Here is a 16,493-nt window from a genome sequence, read left to right on the forward strand (position 1 = left end):
GTGTCGTGTAACTTGGGTTAGAAGGCCATGGTGGCTTCCACCTGGTCGTTCCGTGCAGCTTTTCTGAATGAAGCAGAGAAAACCAGAGAGAAAAATGTGATTCAGTGGAATAAAACTCCATCTTTTAAAGAGAATATACCGTACCATACCGCTTTAAAAAGTTAACAAAACATGGTAGTTAAAGCCAATCAAAGTGTTTTTATGACGACGATTTATTTTTCACAGGAAATATTTTAATCACACAATATAATAATAACAATAATAATAATAATAATATTATACTGAAATATAATCAAAAAGTGTGCATGAAGATCACAACCGAGAAAGTGGACGTCGTCATCAACACGCCCACTCGCTGTGAATTGTGTGCTTCCAGGAGTGTACGTGTGTGTGTGTGTGTGTGTGTGTGTGTGTGTGTGTGTGTGTGTGTGTGTGTGTGTGTGTGTGTGTGTGTGTGTGTGTGTGTGTGTGTGTGTGTGCGCGTGTGTGTGTGTGTGTGTGTATAGGTGACTGCTACACGTTTCTTTTAACGGAGTCAACGTTTGCACACAGTGGAACAAATTTCATGGAAAAAAACAAACTACTCATACAGGCCATATGGGTTAAGTTTTATTAAACTAAACAAAAAAAAACGAAAGAATTTGGCTCTTATTTAGTTTTAGATGACGATGATTCATTTGCGGCACTCGTGTACATCCATTAATGTTCAGTGATGATTGTAACTGTACTTACCGCTTATGTTTCCTGGCTTGAAGAATGACTGTTGTTAGTATGACGATCAGTGCAAAACCTCCAATCACTGAACCAACCACGATTCCAGTGATATTACCTGAAACATGACACACATGATGCATTGTAACCAGTGTTTTTTGCTTTGAATGAGTACAAGAAAAAAATAAATTTTATGCATAAGTACTAAATGGGCTTAACATAGCTATCCAGTCAGAAGAGACTCTTATTGTTACTAGCCAGGTAATTAAACTAATATAAGAAATTCAGTATTGCAAAGATATTTCTTGTAGGCGGCTATTCTATTTCTTAGATTTTCATATCAATTATATAGTTTAAAAGGAAACATTGGATGCAAGGGGTGCTCTTTGCATACTTCTGATGTGCTTTAATGTTCTTAGAATTATGCCCAATATCCAATTTCTGTATACTGTAGATAGATGCAGCTATTGTAGATAGATGGTGCTCACAAACACATGGAGACACTAAGGCATTTGTTCATGAAACACGTTGTACACCAAGGACAGTCCAACAAGCCTCAACAAATCATCTGCAACTTGTACGTTTTTGTGTAGTTGTCAACTACGCACTAGTGACATGAGTGACACGAAAACCACTCCCCAAAAAATCGGGGTTGCGCCTGATTGGATGACACGCCCCTCGTTGGAATGTCCTTTGTCTCCACACCCGGTTTAAAAATCCACCCCAAAAAACTGGCAGCTCGTTTGGAAACTTTCTGCGGTGAAACGATTCCGCGAAAATGTTTCAGAGAAAGTTTCGAGCAAGATTTGTTTCGGTTCGTTTAAAACTGTGTTCACAAGATTTGGGCCAATGCCACCTCTCCATGGTTTCCATAGATTGGAAAGGGGAAGAATGGGAGCGATGCATTTGGTGAAAATGAACCATAACCCCAAGCCACATTCACCGACATCCACACACATCCACAAATCATTTTTTTTTATTTTGGGCGAGAAGTTAAGAGTCAAAATTGATATAATCAATTATTCGTACTGGCAGCCACGCAGGTTGTGTCTTCTCCAGACCACCGGCCGTCCTCCTGGCATTTGCGCTCCTCTGATCCTTCCATGTCGAAGCCGTCGTCACAGGACAGCCTCACCGTGGCTCCCTGGAGATACCTGGTCCCTTCTTTCGTTCCGTTTTCGGGTGGTGAGAGCCAACCACAGGAAACCACTGCATGGAAGAGCATACTTTCCTCTGGTTACAGAAATTAATGCTCTTGCACTAAATATAGCATGAAAAAACGAATATGGCCAATTATTCATTGAATGTTTTGTACCCACCCGGCGCTAGATCCTCCATTAGAGACATGTGACTCAGGAAAGACACTCTGGTGGCGTTTCCCATCTTTGGACTACGGCCCACCAGGATGTCATACCTACGTCACACAGGAAATGAAACCAACAGTAACAGTTTAGTATATTTACTCTTATCTATTTATTTAGCTCTAATCTATCTTTATATGATCTATGTGTAAACTGTGTATTTTTGTAAAAGTGTAGAACTGGAAATATTTCTGTAAAATTTTGGCTGTACATCAATAACTGTACTTGAGCCTTCTTTAACTTTGAAAAATTGTCATCATATTTCAAAGTGCAAGTTCAACTTCAATATTTACATTGTACATTGTAAATGTTTACAATATATATAAAATATTGTAAACATTTACAACATACAGTATATATATTTCAGCACTGACACTAAAATTTCCCTTAGGGCATGGGATATTATATCTGGTATCTACCTATGGGTATCTATCTATCTATCTATCTATCTATCTATCTATCTATCTATCTGGCTGAGATTGTACTTCAGGAGAACAAGCTTAGTGCAATCCTTCCAAGAACATAAAAAAGTCAACTTCTCGGTGGTGGTGAAGCGTCACTGCCTTCTCATACCTGCAGAACCACGACCCCTTTCCAGAGCAGATCTCTGAGGCCTGACTGGCCAGAGGATCGCTCTCATCATCAGGGACGGTGAACGCAGGAAGAAAAGTGGGATCATGTCTGGGAGCATGGAGGTACGTGTCCAAAAGATATTTTGAATCATATGTGAACAGTGAAGACTCATTGGATATCGCCCCTGTAAGAGTCAAGAAAATTCGGCACCGTCAATCATATGCACCATGGGAGCTTGAGAGAACAACGGACAGAAAGAAAGGACACTTCTTTGTTGAAATTCAAAGTCTCTCATGATTTCTTACAGCTTCCCCCAAATTCAAACAACTCCTCTGGATTGCTTTGGTTGGATATGAGATGTCCGTCGCCAGTGACGAGGTCGTCCGCTCCGTCGTCGTTCATGTTGCCCAACAGCCCCAGCGTTGAGGCTCTGAACTCCCCTGGGAGCAGCACGGTGGTCGTCATGGTTCCCTCTCTGAACCGCACCTCCACGCCCGCTCCGCTGGGGAACATCACCGTCACATTTTGAGAGATTGGAGAAAAGACAAACACACCTGGAAGAGATTTTTATTTTTTTTATGTGAGAAGATTATTTCGGTGCCATGATCTCCGCCCTGTTCTCTCTAAGTCGATGTCTGTGGTGTGCAATTCATTGGTTAGAGGTACAACAGGTAACTACTCTCATCAGCCGCAACATTAAAACCACCTGCCTAATATTGTGCAGGTCCCCCTAGTACCACCAAAACGGCTCTGACCGGTCGAGGCTCCACAAGACCTCTGAAGGTGTCCTGTGGTATCTGGAACCAAGAAGTTAGCAGCGGATCCTTACTCCAGCAGCCCGCCCCTAAAGCAGGGACAGCGGCCCATTGGTTCATTTTTTATAGTGACACTGGGCTGGCCCAATCACATCTCTTGCTCTGCCCCATCCCTCCCCCTCTATCCTCTGTTCCTCTCGAGCCGTGGCTTCGAGTGGTTTTTAACGGGGAGACTTTGTCAGTCAACCCCTTTCCATTATTTAGCATACTCTAATAACATATTCCACATTATCTTGCCTCTGGTTTACGCTTTGTGCATTCATCTAGAGATGATTTTCTATATCTTAGTGCACGGTGGCAGGCTATTTCCTCTCAATGGCAGCGTGCAGCCGAATGCAGAGCTGATCAAAAGGAAAGCCTTCCTCATTTTGCAGGCTGCGGTAAGCAAGCGCAGATCCAGCAAAATAAATCTCTCTATCTGCACCAGTTCAAAGTTCATGTTGATATTATCTTTATTGTCTCTTTGATGGGTCACAGGTCCAAAAGTTCATTGCTGAGTTTTTTTTATTCAAGGCTTCGCTCACAGAGACTGTGACCTACAGTCGGTTCACCAACTACCGGAAGATGTTGATTTGGATAGATGTATTTGTCAAATAACATGAAATGTGGATGAGAGATCAGTGAGGATCTCACCTTCCAGGTCCATCCAGCTTTGCTCGCTAAAAGAAAGGGCTTTCTGGTTCTTCAACACCTCCATGTGGCCCTCGCCGCTGCCCAGTCGCACCTCAATGACGTCAGAGGACGCCTCTCTCATAGCGATGGCTGATAACTTTGTTGCTTTCACCACAGTACCTACAGTAATGTCAGTGGCATTGACAAAGAAATATTGAATATAATAATAATAATAATCATCATCATCATCATCATAATCATACTGTATTTATTTATATCAACATATTTTCAAGCGTACCATTCCTTAGTGTGATAGGTCCCGTCCTGCACTGGATCGTGAGCTGTTTTTCTTCTGAGCTCACTAGAGAGTATTCGCCCTTGCCATTGAAGGAGTAGGCCACGGCATCAAAAGTTATGAAGTGAGGGTCTCCAAACACAACCCCTAAACATTAAAAACAAAAAATTTACTTAATTAAATTACACAACATATGATGCTAACTTATATATATATATATATATATATATATATATATATATATATATATATATACTGTATAAAAATATATATATACAGTATCGACAGTAGTTAGACGAGACAATCGCTCACCTGACCGTGGTGCCTGGTAGGTCCTGCAGTCACTGGAGGGCCGGTGTTTGAAGTAATAGTGGCAGTTTTGGGACCATAGGCAGCAGTAGTAGAAGGTGAGGACGTCGTAGACCCAGTGGGACTCTGCTGGAACCCTGGGGGGCTTCCTGTAGGGGGGCGAGCCCCAGTCGTGTGCTCTGTCCGGGGTGCTCCCTCCAATGGAATCTGATGTGAGGACCTGTGTACCCGTTTTGTCATAGCAGCACTGTTGCCCTGCCCCATATTTAGGACTGTGGGTGAAAAAAAAAGCCAATATACTAAATAGATGGGTAAATGACACGTCAGTAAAACTGTACTGGTTTTGGCTTGGTGGTTCATAAATTTGCTGTAACCGTAATTTATTACACCTATAGTGACTTTCCTGTAGTCAGCCTAGTGAAAGGGGTTAGTCTTTAGTCATTAAAAGTGTAACTTTTCATTGTGAGTATTCTCAAAATGAATGAATTCTGTTCACAGGACATATAATTTGAGGCCCTTGGCGTACTAATGCGACGCCTTTTACCCACTTTAGATCCTGGTGCAGGAATGCATTTCTCACCTGATTTTTTTACAATTTAATTACAGTTAATCTCTGACAATATCCATACCCTGACTGAACTCAGCACAGGATGCATTATAGATATTTCATTAGGCATCATGAAACCCATCATATACCAGCGGCTGTTTACAATCCCAGCAGGCTTGGCACATGATTGACCTTTTGCCATGAGGCCGTACAACCCAGTAGAAGATGATTCAGCCGCGGCTGCAGCGCATCCATTCTTTGTGGACACGCGAAAAAAAAGCCAAAAAGAAGTAAAAAGGAGTGATGTACTGACCTTGCTTGTATGGCCCTGACACAGTGAACACTTCCAGGGTGGTACGCGCACACACTTCCTTTCTCTATATCACAGCCATAGTCGGTCTGAGAAGAAAAGGGGGCGCCGCGAGAGGACAGATGAACATTTCGGCGCCGGCTTCAGATTTGTGAGTCGAGAGTGAGCGATACAGTGTGTGTGTGTGTGTGTGTGTGTGTGTGTGTGTGTGTGTGTGTGTGTGTGTGTGTGTGCCCTCACGTGGAACCTCCCGGTGTCCGCCCGGGCTTGGGCCAGGGTGCAGGGGCAGTCTACGGTCTCGTTGAGGAAGTACGGCAGCTGCTCCTCCAGCTGGTCCCACGCGACACATTTGTCCAGCGCCCACGCAGCCGAGTCCTTCCTGAACTGCTCGTCCAGATGCCAGGCCAGAGCGTGGTCCTCACTCCACACAGCGAGCACGTTCCTTGACACGTCGAGGGAAAAATGAGTATTTAGGTCTGTTATCTGAAAGTATATATTTTGTACATTTAGCGTACTTAGTAAATATATTCTGAGTTACTTGTGACCACCAAAATAACACACTTTTGACAAGTATACTAAAGTACAGCTTAACTTAGGTAATAACTTAATAACTGGTATAGTGAAGCTGCACTTTAAATGAGTACATACCAAAAAATACACTTCAAGTGTACACACAAAAAAGTAGAAATGCACGTTGTTTGACACTTGGGATGTCAAACAAAACTCATTAGTGATCTTTTTTTTTCTTTTTTCTTTTAAGGGGTAAATGCATGAAGGGGAAAGTTACAGGACTTCAGAAATCGTTTCTCCTTTTCCATGAAATAAAAGTGTGTGGTACACATCTAAGCTGTACTGTACCCGGCCATCGGCTGCTGTGAACAGCCTCCTCCTTTAAACCCTGGTTCCACCTCTTCATGGACACAGAATCAATAAAAGAAAATAAGTGAGGAGCCTGGACATGCCCTGCCCTCCGCTCTGCCCTTGGTTTTACTTTTCAAATACAAGCTGATTATCAGGTCTGTGACCGTGATTATCAGGCCGGACTTCACATTCTGATCGATTTCTAGGGATTTAAAGGATTTTCTTGTCGTATAAAGCATTCACCATTTCATAACTCCTTTGCACGGAAGAATCCTCTTTACTTGTGAATGTGTTTAGCGTCACATCTGTGACTGAATATCAACTCTTGTTTCTAAGACATCTCGACCCGTAGCGTGTGTTCTTCTCTCGGGTAAGTTGCAAAATCCGTGAAAGCAAGTGGATCAGATGGGGTGTTGCTTGCGCGGTACGCACCAGGCGCCGTCGGGCTGCGCGCCGGAGCTGACGCGCACGCAGCCGAGCTCCCAGCTCGAAAAGCCGTTCTCCGCTGGTTTGGGCAGGAAAGTAAACGTGCCGTTGTTCAGCTGATCCCTGGCCAGAGAGTACAGGTACCGCCACTGGGCCCGCCAGTGTTCAGAGTAGGGCTCACCTGCAGAGAACCATGCAATTGAACAGAGTATGTGTATTATATATATATGCGTGTATGGGTGGTTTAAATATTTCGGGATTGGTACTGTACTTCATCTATCTGTGGCACTCACCCGTCTCCCTGTAGCCCCAGAGTTCAATGTTAACCCTTTCTTCTCCGAACAGAGAGCTGTTCCACGTCAGCTTGAGAGTGCCTCCCACGTTTGTGTATGGGGTGCCATACATCTGCCACCTGAATGAGTTTACCAAAGTGGCCTTGAACCTGGAATCTAACTTACCGGTGTGCACTGGGAGAACACATGTCAATCAGAACGGTTTGAGTTTAGCATTTGGAAGGACGGTTTGAGAGACGTCGGTGGTTTGAACGAATGTCGGTTTTCGGCGTACAATACCTGAAAGCCAGGCTCCGTTTCTATTGAAGTTTGTCCCGTTATCGGAGGAGATTTGAAACGGAACCCATCCGGTTTCGTACAACAAGGGCGAGATGCAGTGACCTCGGCCATGCTCATCTACACGCCCCACGGTGTTAACGTCGTCATTGAACCTGCCATTATGAAGCAGTGAGGGCTTAGGTGCCATGTTCAATGTGAAATTTGTGTTTAATGTGGATAATATTGTGAATGCATGTGAATGCATAGTTTGTCGTGTTATTGGATATTACGTTCAATATACCATACATCCAGAACGTGAATAACATAAATTATATTATTATTTATTTATTTATTTATTTATTTATTTATTTATTTATGATTTTATGAATATTTCTCTATTCACAATTGAGAAACACTCAGGCTTAAAAATGTCCTTACCTGCATACAATTTGGGATCTCTGGTTGAAACTTGCATCCAGGATAACAAAATCTGTTCCACCGAAAATGGAGCCAGAGTAGGGCAATATTTCCACACAATACTCTTTATAGTCTGAACAGCAGGTGTCAAGAGAAACACAAGTCGGATGACAAGAACATGATTCCGATTGTTTCCCGCAATTTCTCTCACACGTCTGCCCTGTAAACGACACAACGATGCATTGTACACTGTTAACTACTTAACTACATAAGGACAACAGACGATTATTTACAAGAAGCGCTTTAGACGTTCTGACGTTCAGATGGCTGAACCATTGAAAAACAATGTATGAAAATGTGATTTATATATTCTTTTTTTTGATGCTCGGTGAAAGCTCCCCATGTTCTTTATAATTATATGCTTCATTATTGCCTTTCTATATTTGTGCATGATTCTGCAATATTTGACGCTTTTCCAAAAACAAAAAAGAAAATGCTAATTCCTTCGTTTAACTTTAATTCCATAAACACACGGAACACAGAACAATCATGTGTGTGTGAGCTCTGTTATTAATTTCCAAGAAAACGTATTCTCATAATAGATTTTCCTCTGCCAGCAATGAAGGGCAGTTGTCCCAGACGATATCGCTCTATTTCTTAGGTAGCTACTGTGTTCAGTCTAGAACATATTGTGTGTAATCACCGGGTGCCGTTGCATTGACATTTCATTGCATATATGTATGAAAGTATGTATATGTATGTTACGAATAAACTCTTGAATCTTATTACAGCCTAGGCCAAAAGTCAGAAATGAAACGTTTTCCGAGCAAATGCAAGATTCAACCCTGTTTCCATACATGTATATTCTAAACGAAGCGTACTTGGAACTAAGGAATTCAAAATACATACCGAACGCCGCGCACGTCCATGAGGTCAAAAGGACGAATGTCACCGCGCAGACCGTACGTCTTCCCATAATGAGACGCAGAGAAACCGCAGATAAACCACAGATAAACCACAGATAAACCAGAGATGAACCAGAGATGAACCACAGATGAGCCACAGATGAACCACAGCTCTGGCTCCAGTGAGCGGGTCCGATCTGAAGCAGCGTAGTCAGCACTTCACAAACCTTGAAAGATTGTTCCGCAACATTCACAAACTTTGAGCCACGGGTCAAAGGTCATTTACACAATGTGAATATATGATACTCTGCACTGTGCATTGTACACTGTTAACTACTTCACTACATAAGGACAACAGACGATTATTTACAAGAAGCGCTTTAGACGTTACCAGCTGAAATTACCCAAATCGTTTGCAATAAACGTTTTACTCAAGTTTATACAGATTCGCAGCGAGCAAAAAGGCCATAACAAGGAAATGGCTCTAATCAGACCCACCTTCTATTGAAGATTGGATAGATATAATAAATGATATACATACCATATACGATGCATATAACGGAGAAGATTTCTTTCACAGAGTCTCAGAATTCAGGAATTTTATTTTTTTTTTTTTATTTTATTTTTTTTTCAGATTTGGTCAAAGTGGACTGAGTACATTAAAACCAAAGGGTCAGATTTATGCTGAACCGTTGAAAAAGAATGTACGAAAATATGATTTATATATTCTTATTTTCGATGCTCAAGGTGAAAGCTCCCCATGTTCATTATAATTTCAAAAACTCTGAAAATTATGGATACAAAAGTATTGACGTTGACTGTTATCTGCTTCATTATTGCCTTTGTATATTTTTGCATATCATTGCCCATGCAATGTCACTGATTCTCTAATTTGAACTTGACGCTTTTCCAAAAACAAAAAACAAAAAGCTAATTCCTTGGTTTAATTTTAATTCCATAAACACATAGAACACAGAACAATCATGCGTGTGTGAGCTCTGTTATTAATTTGCAAGAAAACGTATTCTCATTATAGATTTTCCTCTGCCAGCAATGAAGGGCAGTTGTCCCAGACGAGATCGCTCTATTTAATGCCAAGGAAGGAAAAAGTATTGATGTTCAATAGGAAACATGGTGGAACTGGCATGCACAGTCTTCAGAAGGGCAGAGAAGTGGAAAGGACTCCTCCTCAATGAAACAATCTCCGTTGTGAACGTCACGGATATCAAAATTAAACCGTAGTTTGAGATGTTTCCCTCTGAAAAAGCAGCATTTCTAGGAAGTTCCTCCCAAGCACCCGCCATGGTTCTCAGAGCAGTTGGGTTTACAGATATAAGCGATTTGATGACAGGTTTAATCTATATACATGACACATGCATTGAAATTTTGTTTATCATTGTGAAAAGGGAGCAGGCCGCTCGAGACCAATCTTGGGTCAGGATCTAGGTTGAACAATAAAGTTGTATCCTATTGCGTCTTATCTGATCCGACAATACTGAGAAGAAGAACAAGGGGGCGTTGCAGGGTTGCTGTTTATAAAATGCAAAGAATCACGATAACACTGTCTCCTTGATCTGGTCAAAGGTTTTTCTTTAAGAGGTACAGTGCACTGGAGCAGGCTTTAGAGCTGTGACCTGAAACAACATGACCGTTCTAATGTTACAGCACCACCTACTGGTTGGAATCTGCACAAGGCGTGCAGGGAGGGTGCCGAAAAGGGTGCTTTTAGTGGCCTCTCTGCGTGCTCCAATCCCCCCCTACTGCAGTAACATTGCAAGAACCTGTGAAGCCACCACCAGCTGTTGAGGCTCAAAGCAGGGGGTGAAATCACTCTTTAAACTACATGGATTTTAAGGGCACAGAGCCAGGAAATGTATGCAAAGTTTATTCAATTTAAGGAAAACCTTGTACCAGATGAAGGACACTGTTACTATTAGGATTGCTGTTATTATTATAAAGACACTTTTTTTCACTACTATACTAATATCTCACCAGACTATAGATATTGTGTGTGTGTTTATAAACTGCATATATATATATATATATGGTCGTTCATAATGCAATACAATACAATAATACTATCATTATATATTATTGCGACACACTGCTGCTATATATTATTTGTACTTTACATTACCGTACATTAGCTTTACATTGGGTACTTATATTTTATTTTTTACTTAATTTAATTTCCTTTTATTTCAATTATTTTATTTATTCATATTTTATCTACTTTTTGACTTGCACTGTTCTGTGACGACTTATGTTACTATAATACCCCTATAAGTCCCCTCTAGCGATAAATAATTATCTCATCTTATTGTTTTCATTCTGGAAAGGGAACTCGAGGCCCTGAGACCATGCGCAGTCCTGGAAACCAGCTGAAAGTCCTGCACCCCCGCTGCCCCCGTGAAGAGGGATTGCTGGACAAGGCCCCACACAGCTGCCTTGTTTGTCCGTCAGGGGGAAATGCCAACGGGGGGTGTTGTCATTCGTGTATGACACATTAACAATTAGGCCTTGAGATCAACTACAAGGCAGATTAAACCCCCTGACATCTTTCTAAACGATTGCATTACATCCCATCATTCAGCAGACACCTTTGTCCACAAGTACATTTGTTTCGCTAGTGGTAAAACCAGCTGCAAGAAAGAAAATAAAAACTGCCTTCTGGAAATTAAAAGTTATTATCTAATAAGTAATAAGTAGGTCTTAATAACCTGAGAGCTTTGCCTCTTTTTGCCTTAGCAAATAGAATGTTTACTCAACAGTTTATAACATTATGTATGCACATAGAAGCAAAACATGCAAAGTACAACAGTACAACGGTATAAAACATATATTCTTGCTTATTATTTTATGTATTTTTTTGAAAGTGTGAAAGTGAAAGTGTTAGATCTGCCAACTTGTTGCTGGTGGCTGCAAATAGCCAGTGCAGATGGATGAGCAGCTGAGGCAGCAGCCTAGTGGAAATAGTTTGACAGGTGCTTGGAGACCAGACAAGAGAGAGGTGCAAAGCCTCAAGAATGAGGACGCTTGATTATGTTACACACACAGGAAGCCATGTCAGCAGTAACAGCATTTAGACCCACATTCATATATGTGTCCCCTGGGACAACACATTTCTGTATACTTTCTGGATTCAGTTTTACCCTTGATGTCTCTTATGGATTTGGTTAAAATAAACCGCAGGTCAGATGGCATGTTGCCTATGCACGCTGATGTAGGGAGTTTTTAAGTTTTCCAGGGCACAAGTCTCTATATTTGTCAGTTAGTTGGCATGTTACGACCTCTAGTGGTCACTTTTAGGAAGCGTGTTTTCCTGAAAGAATGGGGGTTTTTTTATCACAAAATACATATTGTAAGGCACAATAGTACATACTACTACTAATAATATAATAGCATCCAAAATTCACGATTCAAGAGGTTTATACGTCACATACATATACATATTTCCATACATACATGCAATGAAATGTCAATGCAACACACCCGGTGATTATGCACAATATGTTCTAGACTGAACACAATAGCTACCTACTTTCTACTTGACTAACTAACTGAAACTAACTGCTTCCTAAAACGTAATACAGTAAGTAAATTGAATAATATAGAATAAAATAAAATAAAATAAAATAAAATAAAATAACTCAAAAGTAATACAAAGAGGGGGTACAAACAGAAATAAAGGGAAGAGACTTTTGGATATGGGATATGGCTATTAAGTATTTACACATATGTTCATTAAAGTGGCATGTGATTAAAGTGAGATAGTGATATATAGAGAGAGAGATACAGTACAGTATACAACAGTAAGGCGCAGCAATACAGCAGGGTACGCAGTAACCCAGAGAAGTGATACAATATGTGTGTGTGTGTGTGTGTGTGTGTCTCAGTGAGGACCCCTGGTGAGTTCAGCGTTGACAGTTCTTATGGCTTGCAGGAAGAAACAGCGTCTCAGTCTCTCTCTATAAAATATATTGAGTATTTTATGAATATTTTTTTCTGTGCTGGGCATAAATATACTGTTGCATTTATTTATTCAATCAATAGAGCGTGAATCAAAAAATATGCCAAAGAATAAATAAAAAAAAGTGCGCTATCAGAAGCAAGTGACGAGAGGACGTTCTCCTGCGTTGACTGGAAACATTTACAACAGCACCATCTACCGGACAGGGCTGGGTCTTTTTTTTTCACGTACCGATGCTGATATCCAAGTTGTTCACAAGAGGCATATACGTTTCATTGATTTTGAAGAAAACATTTGAAAATGCATGGATGGATTCTACTCCGATTTTGCTGGATGTCAGAATTCTCATCCGTTTAGTAATTTGGTTCACTGCAGTGTACAACGTTAGCGTTGCGTTGTTCACTAGGTGGCGGTAGAGAAACAAACTATCGCACCGGACCTTTATTATTATTATTATTATTATTATTATTATTATTATTATTATTATTATTATTATTATTATTATTATTATTATTATTATTTTTACCCTTTTCTTTTTTTTTTTCAATTTGCTTTTATCAAATCTAAAATAATAGTAGATTTTAATACCGTTTCTAACTCGCATCCAGCATTGGCTTTTATCCTGACTGGCATTACAATTATATACAAAAGGGTGGAAAGGGCACATAGTGTGCATGGAGATAGGGGAAAATTAAAGCCATTTTGAATAGTTTTGAGTAAAAGCAAAAAAGAAACAGAATGGGGAAAAACTGGCACATCTACTACTACATACTACTGCTCAAGAAAGAGAAGGCAACAGAAGGTTCTGCCCCTCAGGTCCTGCAAGTATTTCATTAGTGTGCGTCTTGCATGCATAGCAGTATCCTGCCATATTAATCAAGTCAACAATTTATTTTATGTGTTTTATTGTGTTCCTCATCTTCACCCACCCTTCACATTTTCAAGTCAATGTATTATTATATTCAGTCATGCAATCATTGTTGTATTCAATTGGGGAAAAAATACTACTACGGATTAATATACAGATCAATACAGATATTGAAAAACAAAAGAAATTCTAGTTTTATATTTTTCAGGCGTTATGAATTATTTTTTCCAGCAGTGGGCAGTACATACTAAGCCATTGAAAACAGCGCCAGCCATCCTTCTACGGTTCAATTATTAAATGTATCAACCAGGCTTTTTAAGGAACAGACTCAAGTAAAAAAAAAAAAAAAAAAAAAAATGTTTTTGTAAATCGACTAGTATTCTGACTGGACACAAAGCAGTCATTTCTAATATTTTAGATAAAAACGTTGGTGTTGGCATGTGTAGAATTATGTGCGTCAGTGTGTTTGCTGTAAATCAAGATTGGGTGCAAATTACACACACTGTGATGGCTGCACACACTTGAATTGTATTTAATACAGCCAGCAATTATGTATTAATTGATTAATTATTGATCATTTTATATATATATATTATATATATAAATGAGTATGAATAAAATGTGCTGCTATTTGATGTATTTTCTTCCTAAATATCAAAACGCTCCTGTTTATGGAGGTTAGGCCTACTCTTGAGACTCGTGCTCAACAGACTTTTGTCCTTTCAATGAAAACTGTGGTCAGGAAACATGGTGAATCTCCAGAGAGTCGACACCAGGATGTTAATTTACATTCATCAGGCTGAACTATGCAAGTGCTCATTTATCCTCTTCTTTTTTTTAACTACTGGTTTCAATCATGGAGCAATTCATTACGCAACACTATTATTGGGCGATTCCCATCCTATACAAATACTATGAGGGGAAGTGGCTGGTTTGGACATTTGCAATGGAAGGTGGGGCACTGTCATGATGTCATCATGTCATGATGTCATGTTGCCATGACGCCATCATCTCGCCTTGGTTCTGGTAGATTCCTGGAAAGGAAGAAAAAAACTGTGTATTGTGATGCAACAATATAAAATATATTAACAATAGTGTTAGTATTATTATACCATTATTAGAATGTTATGTTATGTTATGTTATGTTATGTTATGTTATGTTATGATTCAAGAGGTTTATTCGTCGCATACATACTTTCATACATATATGCAGTGAAATGTCTTTGCAACGCACCCGGAGATTATGCACAATAGCTACTAAACCAAACATAATAGCTAACCTAATTCCTACCTAGCAACTAACTGAAACAAAGTGATTCCTAAAACGTAATGCAGTTAATGAATAGAATAATGTAAATACAATTAAATAAAAATTAAATAAGACTCAAAAAGAAAATACAAAGTGGGGGTACAAAATAGAATAGTTATGTTATGTTATGTTATGTTATCTTATCTTATCTTATCTTACTCACCACCATTAAACGGCCATTCTTTGTCCTGTAAACCATGGACTCTTGTCCACTCTTGAAGTCAACAAAGCCCTCTTTGCCGGGCTGGATATCGAAACGGACGCTGCATAACACGAAAAAACTATCAATTATGGGAAACATTTGCCCGAAAGGGAAATAAGCCTGCTTAAAATATCTTTTAACTGGATGTATTTCCCATTAAAACGCTTTAGTGATTTCCAAAGGAAAGTACTTTACCTGCCCTGCGCCACGTTGACGCTGTTGTGCTTGTTGGCAGCCACAGACAGTTTAGTCAAGGCCTCAAACAGGTGGTCGCACTGCAGGACCAGATCCCCCTGAAACACACAATCGGGGGGCTCTTACGATGAGAACCCATCGTATTTTATTTGATATTTTATTAATTTGGTAATGCCGGTCGAGACCGGCATCAGTAACTTTTCTGATTTGAGGGGAGGGGAGGGACGGGGACCCGTGTCGACTGTAGCTCAACCTTTCCCCCAGATCGGTGTGCGCTTTTCGGGGTTTGCAGCGGCTTACCTGCCCTACAGTTCCGCATGGGCTTGCCGTAAGGGGCGCTTCAAGGCGCTGGGTTATGTTATTTAAAAAGGGGTTTCGGTACCGTAGCGTAAAAAAATCAACCTAATAAACCACATGTGTTCATGAGGAACGTATTTTAATGGCTTGGTCCTAAGCCTCATTTCCAGACGTTCCCGGATTAAACAAAGGCAGTGGAAGCTTCACACGCTGCCCTCCCTACGTCCCCGCCACCTGCATCCAGTCACTGACCAAACCTCTTGCTGCAATACTTTATACTTTATACTTTATACTTTATACTTTCATCTTTTGTCCAAAGCTTGTTGAGCGCTTTACCTTTTGCTTGATGTCATCCCATGTGACGTGGAGAATCAGGAAGTTGTCGCTCAGGTTGCTGACCGAAACACCTGGCGGAGGAGTGTAGCGTGTTACATCTCACAACACTCTCTCTCCCTCTCCCTCCCTCCCTCTCCCTCACCTTTCAGGGAGCCGTAGTCGATCCTCTGTTTGACCTTGGCCTCCGCCACCAGGTACGCTGCCGTCTGGGTGAGCAGCAGCTGCCGCAGTCGAGGTCGGAAGCCGCTTCTGTCGTACTTCACCACCGGGACGCTGTACTGTGGGAGGCCGCGCCCAGGGAGGTCAGAGGGAGTAATCGGAGTATTTTTACTGCGGTTCAAGTACAAATACCCTCACACTAAATGACTCCAGTGAAAGTACCACACAAGTATTTCTTAAACGCACTGAAAGTATTACACATATACCGTTGAAACAAAAAGACTTACTTGAGTACATTTTACTGTAGTTAAGTACTTGTATTATTACACCTCATTACAGTGTTATTTTACCTTGATGCACTCGTGTTGAATCATTTGAAGCACTTTGAGGTTTATGTCTTCCTCACCTGGCCAAATACAAATTCATATTTAGAATTTACCTAAATAATACCTTGCAGCTCTCAT

At 40.6% G+C, this 16,493-nt stretch overlaps 2 protein-coding genes across 2 annotated transcripts in view; both read right to left on the reverse strand.

Moving 5' to 3' along the window:
• Positions 1-12,928, reverse strand: LOC307243005 (sushi domain-containing protein 2-like; the record flags this gene model as incomplete). Its single annotated transcript, XM_080017655.1, has 16 exons — positions 1-63; positions 733-829; positions 1,741-1,920; positions 2,031-2,125; positions 2,646-2,829; positions 2,951-3,199; positions 4,094-4,252; positions 4,371-4,514; positions 4,680-4,948; positions 5,537-5,622; positions 5,774-5,975; positions 6,827-7,001; positions 7,114-7,287; positions 7,393-7,544; positions 7,810-8,008; positions 12,895-12,928. 16 exons carry the CDS (start codon positions 12,926-12,928, stop codon positions 18-20), a joined length of 2,445 nt encoding a protein of 814 aa, XP_079873781.1. The 3' UTR covers positions 1-17.
• A 1,404-nt stretch (positions 12,929-14,332) lies between these two features.
• Positions 14,333-16,493, reverse strand: part of myo1hb (myosin IHb) — a gene marked incomplete at its 5' end in the record, with an annotated part of 14,235 nt that continues 12,074 nt past the window's right edge. The window contains 6 exons of the mRNA XM_080017451.1: positions 14,333-14,565; positions 15,004-15,103; positions 15,238-15,335; positions 15,871-15,941; positions 16,013-16,148; positions 16,380-16,435. Of these exons, the coding sequence (XP_079873577.1) occupies positions 14,539-14,565; positions 15,004-15,103; positions 15,238-15,335; positions 15,871-15,941; positions 16,013-16,148; positions 16,380-16,435 (488 nt within the window). The 3' untranslated portion in view covers positions 14,333-14,538. The remainder of the gene's footprint in view (positions 14,566-15,003; positions 15,104-15,237; positions 15,336-15,870; positions 15,942-16,012; positions 16,149-16,379; positions 16,436-16,493) is intronic.

Source organism: Zeus faber (assembly GCF_960531495.2).
Source record: "Zeus faber genome assembly, chromosome: 17".
In the NCBI taxonomy this organism is placed as follows: domain Eukaryota; kingdom Metazoa; phylum Chordata; class Actinopteri; order Zeiformes; family Zeidae; genus Zeus; species Zeus faber.